Source organism: Andrographis paniculata, unplaced genomic scaffold, assembly GCF_009805555.1.
Source record: "Andrographis paniculata isolate CXL003 unplaced genomic scaffold, ASM980555v1 Contig80END, whole genome shotgun sequence".
Taxonomy (NCBI): Eukaryota; Viridiplantae; Streptophyta; class Magnoliopsida; order Lamiales; family Acanthaceae; genus Andrographis; species Andrographis paniculata.
The window spans coordinates 2696648-2715280 of NW_026137618.1; the positions used below are offsets into that span (position 1 = coordinate 2696648).

Below are 18633 nucleotides of genomic sequence, written 5' to 3' on the forward strand. Positions count from 1 at the left end.
CTCCACCATCAATTTTCTGTCCTTTTCTTCTTTCCCGTGTAGCTTCATCAATTGCATATCTTTCAGTAAACCCAAGATTATGCTCTCCATGTGCTATAGTCTTCACTAACTTGTAAGTTTTAGTGGGTTGCATACCGACATTTACTAAAGTACTATACACAATTCTATGATTTTCTGTTAATCTACGTTGTGAACACAACAAATGAATCTCATCGTGATCATACAAAACATTATTATGCTCTTGATTAAAGATTGCAATTCTCCATAAATTTCCCTCAGTACGAGAAATTTTCAATTTTACACTACATCCACATCGAAAACTTGTTTTTTTCATAATTACTTACCTTTTTTGTAGATTTTTATCGTTTTTTACACCTTCACAAGAACAATGGTAGCATTTTTCAATTAAAAAATTGGATTTCTTTATGCTATAAAGATCTTTTTCCTTTCTCACGTTAAATCATTTCATACGAACATATTCTGAATATAAAACATACGTTGTAGCACCATCTTCTACAATTTGACCACGAAAGAGTTTATACTTTATTTCTTCAATTGAAAAACATTCTACTTCTGCATTCTTTATAATGTTAGGATCCACATTATCTAAATCCAATTCAGCATAAGCTTCACTGGTAAAATTCAAGTTTATATCCATTTATAAAATAAAATGCAATGACATCAATTCCAGCCAAAAAGCATAGCCACTAGATGATACACATAACATAACATTGGCTTGTATAATAAGACCAAATGCTTGTGTGGAAGCTTACTGCAAAAAAATTAATAAAGTAATTACTGAAATTTTTGTCATTATTTCGAAAATCATACATAAAATTTCAAAAACAAAATGAGAGAAAGAAAAAAATAAATAAATCAACCTTAAGAATGGTGAATCTATTCTTTATCAACAAATAATTTCTTCCGTTGGTTCTATCTATGGAAAGGAACACAAATCCACTAAACCCAGGAAAAAATTAGGAATGTGAAATTGAAAAAAAAAAGGATATAGACTTCCGTCATATTGGAGCGGGAGAATGTGAAAATATATTATGCAAGAAAGAGGTTAGAAAATTGTAGGATTTGAGAGTTTTTAATTATGAGTTAAATTATTTATTAATATAAAAAACAATATATTAAGATATAGGCTAAATTGCACAAAATCCACCCGTGATTTCATGAAATTACACCAAATCCTCCATACTTTTAAAACTGCGTCAAACTCCCTCGTGGTTTCATAAACTTTGCGTCTAACCCCTCAACGGTCCTTATTTAACAGTATTTGACCTAAATGTGTTCAAACTGCGAATAAATTTTAGAACCTCAATTTCTAAACCCCTAAAATTACAAATATATTTATTTTTTATATATTTACCCTGAAAAAATAGTAAATATACTAAAAAATAGTTATTTTTTTTCTCAGGTTTTAAGAGTTTATTTTTACTATTTTTTTAGGGTAAATATATAAAAAAATAAATATATTTGTAATTTTAGAGGTTTAGAAATTAAAATTCTAAAATTTATTGACAGTTTGAGCGTATTTAAGTCAAATATTGTTAAATAAGGACCGCTGAGGGGGTTAGACGCAAAGTTTATGAAACCACGAGGGAGTTTGACACAGTTTTAGAAGTATGGGGATTTGGTGCAATTTCATAAAACCACGGGTGGATTTTGTACAATTTAGCCTAAGATATATAATCTGAACCGGACCAGTATAATATTTTAAAAACTACTCTCTCTATTTTAAAACAATAGTCTCATTTTGTCATTTTTGTCCTTAAAAAAACATTAGTTTCATTTTTATTTTTAGTAACCAACTCCTCATTTTTTAACAAAATTATTCTCATTTTTTACAATAATTATATATAGTAGGAATATTTTGATATTTTAAAAATATTTTTATATTAACCATCGATATAGGAAATATTAAATATATATATATATATATATATTTTACAGCCGGCGCGGGGGCAGTGGTCTTGCAGCGGGTGCAGGGGCCACTAAACCGGCTATAGGCAGCGCGATCGGCTCTTATTCTTGATGCGTGGAGACGGTCCGGTCCGGTCCGGATCGGAGCGAGCGGCACAGTTCACAACTTGACTGTGAACAAACACTCTAGTGTGTAGTGGAGAGTGCAGAAGTTGAGGCAGTTTCGAAACCCGAAGGGGAAGATGCTCCCAATTTCCAACAATGGCGACGAGAAGACGATAGATGACATGCATGCGCACACAGAACACACTTAAATGACACATATATTACATATATATATATATACACACACAATATACAGAGAGAATATCTACACTTATCACAACTCACAACCCTATGCGTCTGCCCACTCCTACACACTCTCTCTCTAGAGCCCCTTCGTTTTGTCCGTCCGAAACTCCTAGTGGACTCAAATGTTGGACCATACTGTATCCTACTATTCTACGCCGTAGCTTTGGTGCGATTTACGAATTTGTGGTTGTATCAAACCAGTTGGGCGAAAGCCTGACGTCTAGAATCGGAGATTTCCCTCAACCCCCTTTTGAAATCGAAGCTAAAAATCGCCGTGATCTATGGATGCTTTGGGAGTTAGTTCACTTCCCATTTCGTATGAATTCCGGGTAAGTTTTCCGAATCGTTTTCTCATCCGGCTTGTTTACTTTGCGTCTCAGGCACTCGCTTGTTCTATTGTTAATATTTCTTTTGTTGGGCCGATTTTGACCTCTTTTTCGTGTTTATTTCACTGCATCTAGTTTTCCGACTATATATACTCGAAGATAGATTGAATTCACTCCCTGGTGGTAGAAATTTTGGTCTTTTGACTTTCCAAATTGTGTATTTGGATCGTTTGTGGAGAATTGTTGTGCTATGAAATTCAAGAATAAGGTAATTAGTTCAATTGTTGGTTCTGATGTGTTTGAAAGTGTTACGTATTTTCTGCATACTACTTGAAGAGAACCATGGCAGGTCTTTTCTCTGTGTTATTTTATCTTTATTGTGTTAAGATTTTTATGTATTTATAGTTTTTATTATTTATTTATTTATTTATTTTTATTTTTTGAGAATCTGGTGTTGTGCTGAAACCAAATTTTGTTTTCATTTACCAATAGCACAATACCCTGTGATTGACTACAAAAGTGTGGATATGTTAGGTTTACTATCCTCAGCATGTGAAGAGATGGAATCAGATTTCCGTATGGACTTCTGAACTTCGTAACAGCTTGTTTACTCCAAAGGATGAGCTATTCAAATTCAACTCAATCCAAATTGTGTCTTAAATCATTTACCTAGCATTAGAGATATGGGCAAATTCTATTATGGAAATATTGGAACTCATAATATGTGATTCTAGTTTATTTTTGATTAATGTATATCTTTGGCATAAACTCTATCTTCTAGATTTGATATGTTCTACGACCAAGCTGGAATTTTTGCTTTAACAGCTGTATAAGTTCTGTTTCTTATCTATATATTCTTGTAATACTTTCAGAACTCTAATCATACTTCTTTTTTATTACTGCGGCAATGTGCAGAAAGAGACATGGAAGCATACACTCATTTTGTCATTTCAAAGCCTTGGGGTGATATATGGCCGCTTGAGTACAGCTCCATTGTATGTAATGGAATCAATTCGACCAGGGGATATTAGGTCTCCTGATGAGATACATGAACTCTTCTCATTTGTATTCTGGACTTTAACTATCATCCCCTTGGTCAAGTACTCCTTTATTGTGTTGAGGGCTGATGACGATGGAGAAGGTAATTGTCTTGAAAACTGTTGGTATCAAATCAAGGCTATGTTATGATAAGATCCATCTAGAATTGCTAACCTCACGGATCCTTTCAGGTGGCCCATTTGCATTGTACTCATTACTCTGTAGACATGCAAGTGTTGGACTAATTCCATGTGATAAATCTTCTGACAAGATTTTGCATCATGAGGAACACAGCCCTTCCAAGAAAACACTGGAAAGTAAAGCTAGAAGAACTCTGGAAAAGCATAAAAGCTGTCACTATCTATTGTTCTTCCTGGCTTTATTTGGTGCTTGCATGATTTTGAGTGATGCAGTTCTTACACCTGCGATTTCAGGTGCGTTGTTAATTGTTATACTTCTCCTTGTTTTTGCTATAGTACTTATTGATGTTTAAGGAACTTTACTGAGCAATGTAGTCGTCAATATCATTAAACTTGACACAATAATCTACACTTCTCTCTGTTTTCTGATCAGTGTTGTCAGCAACGTCAGGCCTTGGAAGATCATTGGCAAAAATATCTGCTAAATGTAAGCATTTACCACATTTATGGAAAAATGTATAAAAATCTGCGGATCATTTTAACCTTACTGTCAATGAACTAATATTTGCTTGATTGTTTCTCCACCAGTTATCACTTCTGATCATGCAAAAGTCCATGTGGCAAAGACCCTGAAGAAATGTAAGTTGCTCGTGGAATCTAATGTTTTTATTTTTTTTATTTTTTATGAAGCTTCTTCTTCTGCATTACTTCTTTTATGAAATTCCTTGCAGTGACTGACTAATCTTAATTTGTGGCATAATATGTTGGACTATAATAACTGTTGAATCATTCTATCGAAATATATTAGTGTGTGAAATGAGCTGCTGAATGATCTTTATGTTGATAACATGTGAAGTAGTGCACGACAGTCTAAGGCTTGATTAGATAAGGATATATGATATATCTACTGCATGGGCATGCCAAAATTTGCAGTGCTTAAAATTTCCGTGAGTTGTTTGATTCTAGGTTCGTAAATAGCACAAGTCATTTAGGTTTCTAGCTTTGAAGGATTGCATTGGATTAATATTGTTTAGTCTAAGGACGTGTCTTTTCAATTGATTTCAATCAATCACATACAACACGAAGTATGCATATATATGTATACATAAATTAACCCAGTGCTCAGCACATATACCATCTAATTCTAATACTATCTAAACCCCTTTTTATGTTGGAGCATATAAAATGTATGAGCCAAATTTGCCTCTTAAATACTTGATATGAAGACCTCTTAAGAGATTTGGTGAAAATGTTGGCAGACTGATAATTGGAATATACATTGTTAGTACTAGTGCATCCATATAACACCTTCTTCTAGATAAAGTGGCAATCGTCCCTGTATTTTTTTTGAAACAATCTGAATCGCAACTTGGTTATCCCAAAATATTCATCTCAGAGATGATGATCAACTTACTTCTGAATGTCATTGTTTGATCCAAATGAGCTCGCAGGTGGCTAAAGCTGTAGCCAAGGTTATCACGGCGCCCTATTGTGGCGCAGCGCCTATTGACCGCCATACCGCTATGGCGACGAAATGGCGAACACAACACACTATGTATAAATTATATATATTTTGTAGTATAAGTATTAAATACTTTAACTAGGCAAACAAAAATATATAATAAATAATAATGCAATACACTTATACTATGATAGTATGAATAAAAAAGTAGCACTACTAGAGTGCAATCTGAATGGAGTCTGAGTCTAGAATGCTGAAGCATTCAAACTATTGAAAGTCTAAACCTCTGAATAAAAACATTCAGTGGGATGAAATGGCAAACAAAGTGGTGGGATGAAACAGCAAAATGAAGTCGCAGACAAGGAGAGAGCAAGGGGATAGGTAAGAATGGCGAGTTAGGGTTTGATCGAGCTCAAGGGTTTAGGAGCTGAGGAAGGTGTGGTTTAGGGGCCTGGTCTGACCTGCGCAGGAGACTCAATTTTTGGGCTAACCTGGATAGCTCCATGGCGTTGTTGAGGCATCGCCAAGGCATCTCCAAACAACTTTGCTTAATATGGCGAGGCAATGTGTCCCGGCGCTTCCCAAAAAGCGCATGGCGTCGCCATGACAACACTGGCCGTAACTCGATATTAAGCTTCAACATAGATCTAGCTCAAACTTTTGCTGCTTACTTTTCCATAATATAAGATTGCTAAATGCAATATCCACTTGTAAGTTTTCTATCATATGGTAATCCTGCCTAATTAACATCCAAATATCCAATAACATGGGCGTGATCATGATTCACACATAATAGTCATTGACTATGTAGCACCCCGGTCGGCTCAAGCTGGAGTATCACCACCATGCCACACCGGAAGGTTCATTCATCAACCAACGAGCTTTACGTTGTGGCGCTAAAGCTAAAAATACCCAACACAAACAAGAAAATAGAAATTTAAAACTAAAGCGCACCGGCTTAACATTTGAATTAAACAAGGTCCGAGTCAAAAGTATAAGCCGAAAATTAGTTCAAAGGACATTAATTCTTAAACATTAATAATAGATTTCAAAAGCATCCTAAAAGATAAGATAGTTCTAATTCTCCCCAATGGATCATGTGATGTGGATGCATCATTTAGGTATAACGGAAACACCATCACTTACAAAAAAAGGTTTGTAGAAAGAGGGTCAACACGAAGGTCAAATAAGTGCAATTAATGAAAGATAAATTAATACGGTATAAGTCATGATTCACGTGTAAATGCCACAATTATTTGAAGAAGATAATTTGAATAAGATGGCATATATCATATAAAGATAACTCATAGACACGAGTCTTTTAGCGTCTCCCTTATGTCTCCCTTTTATTCTCAAGGAATTGTGATGAATACATCACGAGAAAACTCCACTAGGCCTTAATTAGGGTCGGCTTGACCCGGTTTTCCAACCTTATTACTTCGTATGACACGTCACATAGTTACACATAACAAGTGTAGGGTCACAACTCTCAAGAAAAGCTCCACAATATGTACATAAAGGTTCGAAACCTAAAGTACATGTAAATTAATTTATTTATTAGTTTGTGAGAGGCGCCAAACGGCCCACAACCCTTTAGTTTCCAATATAACATACCAAGAGAGGACTGTACGTAATCCATCACGGATGACGGTCTAATGACCTTCTCATTATGAATGACGGGTACTTCGGAATCACCATAAAGGGAACCCGCCATCTTTCTCCCTCGGCTAGCCCATATGGGTTCTAGTTCGAGGTTAGCTAGTTATCCTAAAATACCGATATACCCTCATGTGTCACAGAGGTGGAAGACTATGCCTTATCATCTAAACAATCGATGAGTTGATCGGACTCGACGGGTAGTTTTAATTACCAATTTGACCCAATATTCAATATGTTATTAGGCAAATTTCAAAACGTGAGCTTTAGACTCAAAACATTTAAATTACCAACATTTAACCAAGCAAAAAATAGGATATTGAAATCCAACAAGTTCATTATAATCTTACTCTAATCCAACATTTGAATAATATGTCCATCCCAATAGGCATAATCTAATTAAACAAAATCATAATATTTAAACATAATCATAAATCTTTTTCCAAAAACCATAACTAGGTCAGGGCAAAACTAGGGTTTCAAACCCATTCTACAAATTCTACAATTTTCAATTTAAAATATTATAATAATCTTCACATATAATCAACTTTCTAGAAGAAATTAGCAAAACTGAACACTTTTACAGGGCAAACTCATTTGAAAATAATTATGAAAAATATCAACAAAAGGGGTCTAGGGGTTAGAATATATCAATTATCTAAGATTAATCCTCGTTACCTTAAGAGAAGAGACCAAAAAGAAGAGTTTTGGAGAAGAAAACCTCCAAAGAAGAAGAGCAGAAACGCTCGGTGGCTGGAGAGGCTTCCTGTTCTGCCTCTCTTTCTTTTCATAAACATAATAGACTTCGCCCTAAACTTATTTTTTTAATTCCCTTGGGCCCAAATTGGTCCAAACACTCTAATTACTTTTAATTTAAGCTAATTACTTCATTTTTTACACCAAAAGTCCAAAACAAATAAGCCCAAAATAAAATTGTCTGGCTGCAGCATCGGATTCCGGCAAGTTCCGGTGAACTTCCGTCGATTATTTTTATGTGAATTAAAGGGACCCCAAATAAATAAGAATAATAAATCTTAAACTGGATATAAACGGATAAAGAATTGTCTTACAATAAGTAGAATACAATGCTTCAATCTTTCAATTTGCGGGTGCAAGTGATCAATTCAATCCTTCACTTTTCAATGCAATTGAGAGGAGAAGCCACGGAGAGAGAGATAGAGGGGAAAGAAGCAGTGTGAGTAAACAGCATGGGCAGTGAGCAGGCAGTACGTAGAAGCAACAACATCGAACTTAGAGAAGCATAGTGGCTCTAATACCATGTGAAATTGTCTATTTAATTGATTTCAATCAACCACACACACACACATATATTGACATAAATTAAACTGATGGACCCAGTCCATATACTATTTAATTTTAATACCATCTCGTAAGACTGTTATTTTTATTATATTATTATTTTATTTAACGTCAACAATGCTTATGCAAAAGCTCGGTATATTCATAGGAAAGCTGAATATTTTTCAGGTACTTATCTGACCGGTATATGTGAGCATGCCTATTAAACTAATCATGGTTAAACTTGTTGATACCATTTATTCATTTCTGATCTTTTGAAGCTGATGTGTCCAGATGTACCAACCCCTGCTGCCTGTGCTATCTTAGTTTGCTTGTTCACTTTTCAACATCACGGGACCAAGAGAATCGGGATTGTATTGGCTCCTATTGTCATCACATGGCTCTTCTTCATTGGCGGGTTCGGTCTGTACAATATTTTTCATTATGATATGCACATCCTTAATGCAATATCTCCAGTATACATGCTGAAGTTCATAAAGAAAATAAGTCTCAGACACTGGAAGCTACTAAGCAGCATAATTTTATGCATTGCAGGTCAGTTCAATCTGCTAGAACTAGTAAATTCTCCTGCTCAATCTTTTTTAGCCTGTGCCTATTTTGATTGATATTAACTTATAAAAATTATGATTTTGTGCTACCCCAATGTAACCAGGAACTGAGTCAATGTTTGCGGATCTAGGTCATTTTTCTAAGAAATCGATTAAGGTATGACTTGCATGGTACTTGTATTATGTAGTTTCTTAGTAAAAGTATAAATTATTTGATGCAGATTACCTTCATCTGCTTCATATATCCGATCCTTTTGGTAACATATGCCGGACAAGCAGCATTTATCTTCAACAATTTTCGTGTTGAAGATGCCTTTCATCTCAGCGAATCCATACCTAATAGTAAGATTTGTTCTTTTTTTACTGTTTACATTTCCTTATTTGATAATTGTCTCTGTCTAAGTACTCTTACGATTGGTTCAATCAATTATCAGAGAGTCTTCAACACATATTTGCGGTGTTATCACTGTTTGCTTCAGCTGTGGGAAGCCAAGCTACCATTACAGCTGGGTTCTCCATCATAAACCAGTGCCAGGCTCTCAATTGTTTTCCCAGAGTGAAAATTGTCCATACTTCAGAACAAATACTAGGGCAAGTTTATGTTCCAGATGTGAACTGGTTGTTTATGATATTGAGCTTAGCATTCACCATTGGTCTTCAGGATGTTTCCCAACTCGGAAAAGCAACAGGTACGACTTCCATCCAACTAGTGTTCTGTCAAGTTCCTAATTCTCCTGACTAATAGCTTATGAATGCTTAATTCATCAGTCAAGGGACAACACAATACTCATTAATTTGGCTTTGTCCCACTCTTAAGAACTGACTGATGTTTCTTTTGAAAAATAATAAACTTTTCAATTGTACACATATATATTTTTGAATGACAATCTTATCTAAAACCTTAAGCTAGCGGGGATATGCATCATTATATTACTTCCTGCATCCGCCAAAAACTGCATTAGTTTTTCTTTTTTGGCTGTATGCTAAATGTAGAGAAATAAGGGAAAAATAAAGTTATATTATTCCAAAAAGCAAAAAGAAAAGTACATATATATAACAAATTAGAAAATCTATCATAACTTAACTAACTAAATAATAGATATACATGTAGATATAGATAAAGATATAAATATGGATATGAACCTAATATATCTAACACTCCCCCTCAAGCTGGAGTGTATAAATCATACGATCCAAGCTTGTTGCAGATGGACTGGGATCTAGAACCTCTCAGGGCTTTCGTAAATATGTCTGCAAGTTGATCATCTGAGGGCACATATTTAGTATCTATATATCCACATAACACTTTTTCTCTGATGAAGTGACAATCTATTTCGATATGTTTAGTCCGTTCATGAAATGTTGGATTTGATGCAATGTGTAGTGTTGTTTGGTTATCACACCGTAACTTCATCTTCCTTACATCATAGAACTTGAGTTCACAAAGCAATTGTTTGATCTAGAGAAGCTCACATGTAGCTAAAGCCATAGCACGATATTCAACCTCAGCACTAGAGCGTGCAACCACATCTTGTTTCTTACTTTTCCAAGATATCAAATTGTCTCCAATAAACACGCAATAACCAGAAGTAGAACGCCTATCGATTGGAGACTCCGCCCAATCAAAATCTGAATATCCAACGATTTTAGAATGACCATGATTTCTAGAAAGTAATCCTTTTCCGAAAGATCCTCTAATATACCTCAAAATAGTGCCTTCCAATGAGAGTCATATGGAGACTGTATGAATTGACTCACTACACTTACTGCAAATGATATATCTGGTCGGGTGATAGTAAGATAATTAAGCTTTCCAACTAGCCTTTATATAATCCATCATCAATATCAGTCAATGGCTCCTATGTTCTGGAAGCAATTTTGTAATTGGATCCATAGGGGAATCCACAACTTTACTTTCATTCATACCTGTTTATTCCAACATATCAAGAACATATTTTTTTTCTGAGATAGGATAACATCATTATTCGATTGGGCAATCTTAATTCCTAAGAAGTACTGTAGTGGTCCCAAAGTCTTTGGTCTGAAAATGATTGTGTAATTGCTCATTTAACTTTGTAATACCATCTATATCATCTCTAGTGATGACAATATCATCAACATAGACAATTAAGTAAATGCATCGCCCTTCTAAATTATGCTTGAAGAATACGGTATGATCAGACGAACATTGTGTCATACCAAATTCTTTAATAGCAAGATTGAAACATCCAAACCACGGCTGTGGAGACTATTGCAAGCCATAGAGTGAACAACGAAGGTGACATACAAGATCAGACTCCCCTGAGCAAAAAACCAGGAGGTTGCTTTTGAAGCTTACAATGCAAAAAAGCATTTTTAATGTCAAGCTGATGAAGGAGCCAACCACGCATTGCTGCCATAGAAAGAAAAAGACGAACAAAAGATATTTTGGCAACATGAGAGAAGGTTTTTGTTCATACACTTGATTAAAGCTTTCTGCAACAAGTCGAGCTTTAAGTCGATCAATGTGACCATCAGGTCCAACTTTGACTGCATAAACCCATCGGTAAGCTACGGGTGTTTTTCATGGCGGTAACGGAACCAATTTTCAAGTATTGTTAGCATGCAAAATAGATATTTCCTCCATCATAGCTTGACACCACCCTGAATGACCCAAAGCCTCACGCCAAGAGCGAGGAATAGTGACAGAGTCTAAAGCAGTTACAATACTGCACATGGAATGAGATAAACGGTGATAATTAAGAAAATTATAAATAGGATTCGGATTACGAGTGGACCGAGTACCTCGACGTGGAACAACAGGTGACTGAGGAGTCGCAATCGGGGAAGGTGATGGAACCAGGGATGAGTCATTAATAGGCGCATGTGATGGTGAAATAGGTATGTTTTGACGTTGCCATGTATGACGACTGTAGACTTGAAGTGGAGGCTTAGGAATTGGGACAATTGGAAGAGGAGTCACAGTTATTGAGGATGGTAGTGAGGATGGAGATGATGACTCTGTAAAGTATGGTGATGACTCAAAGAATGTGAGAGTACCAAGGAAAACACATTTGATGGATCGAGGACGTAATTTGTCCAAACTAGGAGAATGGTCCTGAACAAAGCACGTACAACCAAATACTGCAAGCGGTTGAAGGTAATAGAATAACATTAGCCCAAAAATGAAATGGAACATTATAATGTATGAGGAAAGTACAAGCTGCTTCTATTACATGACGGTTCTTACGCTCAGCCACTCCATTTTGTTGGGGAGTTGAAGGACAAGATGACTGATGAATAATTCCTTCAGATGAGACAAAATCACTAAATGAGTGAGAAAAATACTCTCTACCATTATCACTTCTTAGAACCTTGATAAATGTATGAAATTGTGTACGAATTTCAGCACAAAACTTTTTGTACATAGAGAGTAATTCAGATCGATTTTTCATTAAATAAACCCAAGTACATTGAGAAAAATCATCAATAAACGTAACAAAATATTGAAAATCAAGAGCTGAAATAGTACGACAAGGCCCTAAATATCAGAGTGAACCAGTGCAAAGGGCTCAGATGCTCAACTATCGACGCGCTTGGGAAAGGAAGTACGAGACTGCTTCCCAAGCTCACATGACTCCCAAGGTAACGAACTTAGTGACGAAAAATTAGAAAAAAGACATTTTAATTTAGATAGATTAGGGTGACCTAATCATTGGTGGAACAATTCAGGAGACTCAATAAAGGATATAGCAATGGTAGAGGTATTGCGAGGGGATTCGTTTAGGTAATATAGCCAATGAGACTCACGTCTGGTACCAATCGTCCGCCCCGTGCTATGATCCTGAATAACAAGAAAATCACTAGTTAGTAAGATAGAACAATCTAGATCTCTATTGAAACGACTAACCGATATGAGGTTAAATGGACTTTGAGGGACATAAAGAACAAACTGAAGAGGTAAACTAGGTAACGGACATACTCTACCAACAACTTGAGGGTAAACTTTATCACCATTAGCAAGAGTAACATGAGTTAGTGAATTTATTGATGAAATGTAGAAATTAAGGAGGGATTACCAGACATATGATCAGTTGCACTTGAATCTAGGACCCATGGTCTAAGAGAAGTCTGAGAGACGCCAATAACGAGAGTATGGGTATTAGGTGAATCGGCAGTACTGGTGGAGGATAACTGCTGAGATGCTTGATACTGAAGGAATGCAGCATAATCTGCTCAACGTAAGGTAATACTGTTAGATGAAATTCCAGGCGAATCAGTAGCAACAACATTTGTCGAGCGAGGGTGTTATCCTTGTAATTTGAAGCAACGTTCTCATGTATGTCCGATCTTATGACAATAACTACATTCTGGACGACGTCTACTGCGATCTTGACTTCCTTGCCCACCACGATTTTTATCACGATTATCGGAGCTAGGATTTTGAGACACCAAAGCTCAACTATCAATAGTATTAGTAGATAAGGTAGCCATTGGGGTGTTACGGCTAGAGGAGAGTCGTACTACACGAACAAGAACATCATCCGACTTGCGTATAGTAACACCTCCTAGTATCTGGTCTCGAACATGATCGAGTTCAGGTTTAAGGTGAACAAGAGCTAATATGGCAAAGAATTTTTCCCAACCAGTCTCTGAATTTGCAGAACGGAACAAAACTTTTGTCGAATTACTCACCTAAGTGGGAAGATCAAGTGCGTGATCTTTAAATAAAACGAGAGTAGAGACTACATCATAGCGCTGAATATCATTGCTGTAAATGAAAGCATCCTTATTCCAAACTTCATAACATGTTTCAAATGATCGATACCTGGGGAGTATGGTTGGATCTAAGGAATTCCATAGTAAGGCACATAATTGGGCATCAACTTTTGCCCATTCAGATCGGCATTCTTTTTTAATTTCTGACTCTCCCTCTTTGCCAAAAACTACACTAGTTTTTCTTTTTTCGTTGTATGCTAAATGTAGAGAAATAGGGGAAAAATAAAGTTATATTATTCCAAAAAGCAAAAAGGAAGAGTACATATATATATATATATATAGCAAATTGGAAAATCTATGATATGGATATGGATATGGATATGGATATGGATATAGATATAGATATAGATAAAGATATAAATATGGATATGAATCTAATAAAACTAACACTAAACTTATACATAAATCATAATACATTTATAGTAAAAAAATTTCATCCCGCTCTGATACTATGTTAAATAGTCACCTCACCTAAAAACTTAAAACTAGTTGAGATATGCATCATTATATTACAAATAATATAGTCTACCGGTATATATCTTTACATATATGTGTTTATACTAATTAGTTACAGTCAAAACTAATGTTTTACCTGTTTTGGCAGCCTTGGCTGTTACTTGTGCTATGCTCGTCACAACTTGCCTGATGTCACTTGTGATTGCGTTGTACTGGGAAAGGAGCTTGTTCGCATCCATCTCTTTTCTACTGTTTTTTGGCTCCATCGAAGCAATGTATCTCACAACGAGTCTGGTTAACTTCTTGCATGGTGCCTGGTGCTTAATCATCTTACTCTTGCTCTTCATGATGATCATGGCTGCCTGGCACTACGGAACTCTGAAGAAATACCAGTTCGACATAGAGAACAAGGTATCAATTGACTGGCTAACAGACTACAGCCCCGGTCTTGGTGTTGCTAGAGTACCTGGCATTGGTTTCATCTATTCCGACATTGAGATGGGAATCCCGGCTTTCTTTTCTCATTTCATCACAAATCTCCCAGCCTTTCACCAGGTACTCATTTTTGTGTCATTCAAGTCCTCACCGGTGCCATATGTCGCCGACAACCGGAGATACCTCATAGGCAGGGTTGGCCCAAGAGAATACAAAATATATCGTTGTATTGTCCGGTATGGATACCGCGACAGCGTCAGGGACACGGATGACTTTGAGGACCAAATAATCAGCTCTATTGGGGAATACATTACCAGGGAGGAATATGACTGTGAAGCACTGAGTTCACCCGAAGGTAAAATGATCGTTCTTGGAGGCCTGAGGGAGGACGGAAACGCACTCATTCCTGTGGATGATACTATCAGCACGACCTCCTACTCTCCAAAATCCGGAGCAAGTGAATCCAAGAAGCATCTTCCGGATGTGCCATCTGGCAGTTTGGAGAATCCTAATACCGGCGGCAGTAGGAAGAGAGTTCGGTTCATGCTGCCGGCGAAGAGCCCTCGTATGCTGGCTTCGGTGAGGCAGGAGCTTCAGGAGATGATCGATGCCCGCGAAAGCGGGACTGCGTATTTCTTGGGTCAGTCGCATTTGCTGGCAAGAAAGGGGTCGAATTTCTTCAAGAAGCTCCTGATCATGATGTATGTTTTCCTCGACAAGAACGGCCGGGAGCCGCCGGTGGCGCTCAATATCCCCAATGCTGCGTTGTTGGAGGTTGGTACTGTTTATACAATCTAATCATTGTGTTGTGTAATTTGTGGAAGAGAGCTAAACTGGCTTTGGCTTTGGTCTCCCGACGAGCTTCATTATGATTATGATTATGATTATAATTATAATTATGATTGTTGTGAGACCGTCTAATTATATATAATCCATGTGTACATTTACTTGCATACATATATATATATATAAGAATCCCTAATTTGTGGCGGTTACGGTGCTGATATAATTTCAACATAGAATAGAATTAATATTTTATATCGCATGCGTTGTTTGTTGTATTTTTATATGCTAGTTATAATAATTGAACCGTCACTAATTATACAAGGCAATCAACGATTCTCTACTCATGGAAATTAGTTAGTTAAGTGTGGAGCAGTATTAGAGTCCTATTGGCGTGAGGTGCATGGAGAACACAAAAGGGTGTGTTGGTCTTTTGGAGGAGAATGGGAGGGGTTTGGGTGCTCGTTAGTGTGAAAAACTAATTATGTTCACTTATTTTATTTTATAACTATAGCACCCAAACCCATCCCAGACAGAGCTGAATTAAACTGAGATTGTCATGTTTGAATTCGTCTTATAAGAACTCGTGTTTGTTTGTTACGAGATACAAGTTAAAAATTTGATTTGAATTTGATTTGTTTGTAATTTTTTTTATCTGTGTTCAACTCGGTTCAAAGAGACATTTTGTTTTATTTATTTATTTTTTTAAAAAATAAATTAAATTAATAATAATTACATTTTTATTAATAAATTCAAATAAAAAATATAATTAAATATAATATTTATAAAGATATTTACTTATTAAATATAAAAGTATTTATTTATTTTTTCAATAAATATTGTCGCACATTCACAAATAAGTTCGAGTTCGTTCGTGAACATAACGAGTCAAAATTTATGTTTGTATTTTGCTTATTTAATTTTATGAATGAGCTCTTAGCGAGCTTAGACGGGCCGAACCGAGCCAAGCTCACAAACTGTGTGTTTGTTTTACAGCTGTACTCTCTGAGAAGAATACATTTATTTATTTTTAAAAGGGTAAACTGATCTTTTAGTCCCATAACTGGGTTATCATTTTAGTTTCGTAATTGAAGTCTGTCACAAACTAGTCCGGTAAGTGGAGAATTTTTGCAATTTCGTCCTCTGGCGCCGGAGATGCCTACGTGGCACCCATGTGGCTCGCCGGAGGATAAGTGTTTGTCCAGCAGCAACATCTGACAGACACGTGAATTTTTATTTATTCTTTTAGTTTTTTTAAATTTTTTAATTTTCATTTTTTTAAAAAAATTAATTTTTACAAAAAGGACAAAATAAATAAATAATTTTTTTTTAAAAAAAAATTTCTAAATCTACGTGTCCGTCAATTGTCGCCAACCTAGCCGACACGCGTCCTCCGGAGAGCCACGCGGGTGCCACGTAGGCATCTCCGGTGCTGGAGGACTTAAAGTGCTAAAATTTTTCACTTATAAAACTATTTTGCGATAGGCTCCAGTTACGAGACTAAAATGATAAAGGAATCCAGTTACGAGACAAAAAAAAAAAAATCAGTTTACTCTTTTTAAAACGAGGAATGTGAAAGCAAATGAGTTTTAAGATTGTAATTATTATGCAAGTGAAAATATAAAATGATATATTCTATTAAAATTAGGATGTATTTTATTGTGATTCTATTGATTTTTTTTTTAAAAAAAATGTTTGGATTTTAAAAATACGAACTTGCGAGGGACTAACCCAAAAAATTTGTCTTTAGTTCAAACTTTGGGCTGCAACTAACCTACATGAAATCACTAGTAATTGCCGGTGGTCTGTCATGGGGCAGTGAATGTTTTCGTAGGCGTTGTGTGTTCCAGTTAAAGTAACCAAAAGCAAACAAAAAGGAATATGAATTAATATACTTGTTTGGTTTGATTGAATTAGTAATATAGGGCTAGCTATAATTGCTTCGGTTATGGTGCTGATTTGAAAAAATTAGCATTGTATTTATTATCCAAAATAACACGATCAAAAGTTTAGATAACACATAATCTATATTAATATATTACAAATACAACACAAGAATTAAAAATACATGATATATTTCTACAGAGCACATGACACCCTGATAATTTTTCTAAATAGCATCAATTCAAGAGTTTAGAAAACATCGATCAAGATTGAGAAAATCAATATAGTGCTGATTTCGCACCATAACTTCCGCCAACTATAATTATAACATGCGAACAATATCGTTGATTATAGTTTACCATCACCAATTGGAAGTAACAGAAACATAGAATTTAATGAATGTTAATTGTGGATAATTGAATATCTGTTGATAATGGGTTATATGCATATTTAGGTTGTGGTTGATGTTGTCCACAGGTGGTCCGATCAACGTATGGATCTGGTTGTAGCTGCAGCCCAATCATTATGAAACAAGTGATCTATTTATTGCGGCCCAAGTTGATCAATCCGGCGTATCCCAGAAAGGAATATCATTTTTAGAGGATTTCATTTATTTGAATTAGTAGATTTTATTAGATTTGATTGAGAGAATATCGTAGAGTCAAGATATAGATTTATTTAGAATGGTATTTTCCATATCTGTCGTTCTTACCTTATATGTTGATGAGGTGATGAAACTGTTAATTAGGACAGATATAGTGGGAAGATTTGGAAGAGTGATCATAGAGAAAATTCTTAGGGTAATGATTATCTGGACGTGAGAAAAAGAGAGAGGCAAGATTGAGGGTATAGATGGCTAGTTGAGAAACCTTAGAGAGAGAAGTGAGTACTCTAGAGGTAGCATCATCTCGACATGAGAAAAAGAGAGTAGGCGAGATTGAGGGTATAGATGGCTAGTTGATAAACCTTAGGGAGAGAGGTGAATGCTCTAGAGGTAGCATCTAGTACAACTCTATTGCAAGCTCGATTTGTTCTTGATGAAGAGTGATATTGCTTGGGTTCGTATCCCCCATACGTAGATCTTCGATGGCCAAACTGGATTAACAATTTGATTGTCATTTATTTTTCGATTGCAGTGTGTGTGAGCGGTTTGAACCTTCCACGAACAACATAACTTTGTTTGTGATGTTCAAATTTCTTCTGCGAAACTATGGTGCAGTTTTGTGCTATTAAATATTTAAAGCGTTTGGGACCAACAATTGGTATCAAAGCAGGCTTTTCGATATTTTGAGAAGAGATCCATAGCCATGGTTGGAAAAGAAGGCAACTCAATCACAAGACCTCCTCTGTTCGATGGAGAAACTTATCAACACTGGAAGATGAAAATGAAATTTGTCATCATGTCCCTTGGAGAAGACGCGTGCAATTCAGTTCTAACTGGGTGGACTCCTCCAAAAAAAGATCATGATCGAAGGATGAGCAAAATGATAAACATATCAGATTCCTACTGTTGTGATTGAGAAATCAATAGTACAATACACTTCAGA

General features: G+C 35.9%; 1 protein-coding gene across 2 annotated transcripts; it reads left to right on the forward strand.

Moving 5' to 3' along the window:
• Positions 1–2103: 2103 nt before the first annotated feature.
• Positions 2104–15414, forward strand: LOC127241077 (potassium transporter 10-like). Of its 2 annotated transcripts, XM_051259967.1 has the most exons (11): positions 2104–2609; positions 2742–2874; positions 3522–3747; positions 3836–4078; positions 4218–4271; positions 4373–4423; positions 8496–8756; positions 8875–8927; positions 8992–9112; positions 9205–9459; positions 14133–15414. In XM_051259967.1, exons 2-11 carry the CDS (start codon positions 2857–2859, stop codon positions 15215–15217), a joined length of 2367 nt encoding a protein of 788 aa, XP_051115924.1. In that variant the 5' UTR covers positions 2104–2609; positions 2742–2856; the 3' UTR covers positions 15218–15414. The 2 variants fall into 2 exon arrangements, with proteins under 2 accessions (XP_051115924.1, XP_051115923.1); XM_051259966.1 differs by lacking the exon at positions 2742–2874 and having other exon boundaries at positions 2106–2609.
• Positions 15415–18633: the final 3219 nt, after the last annotated feature.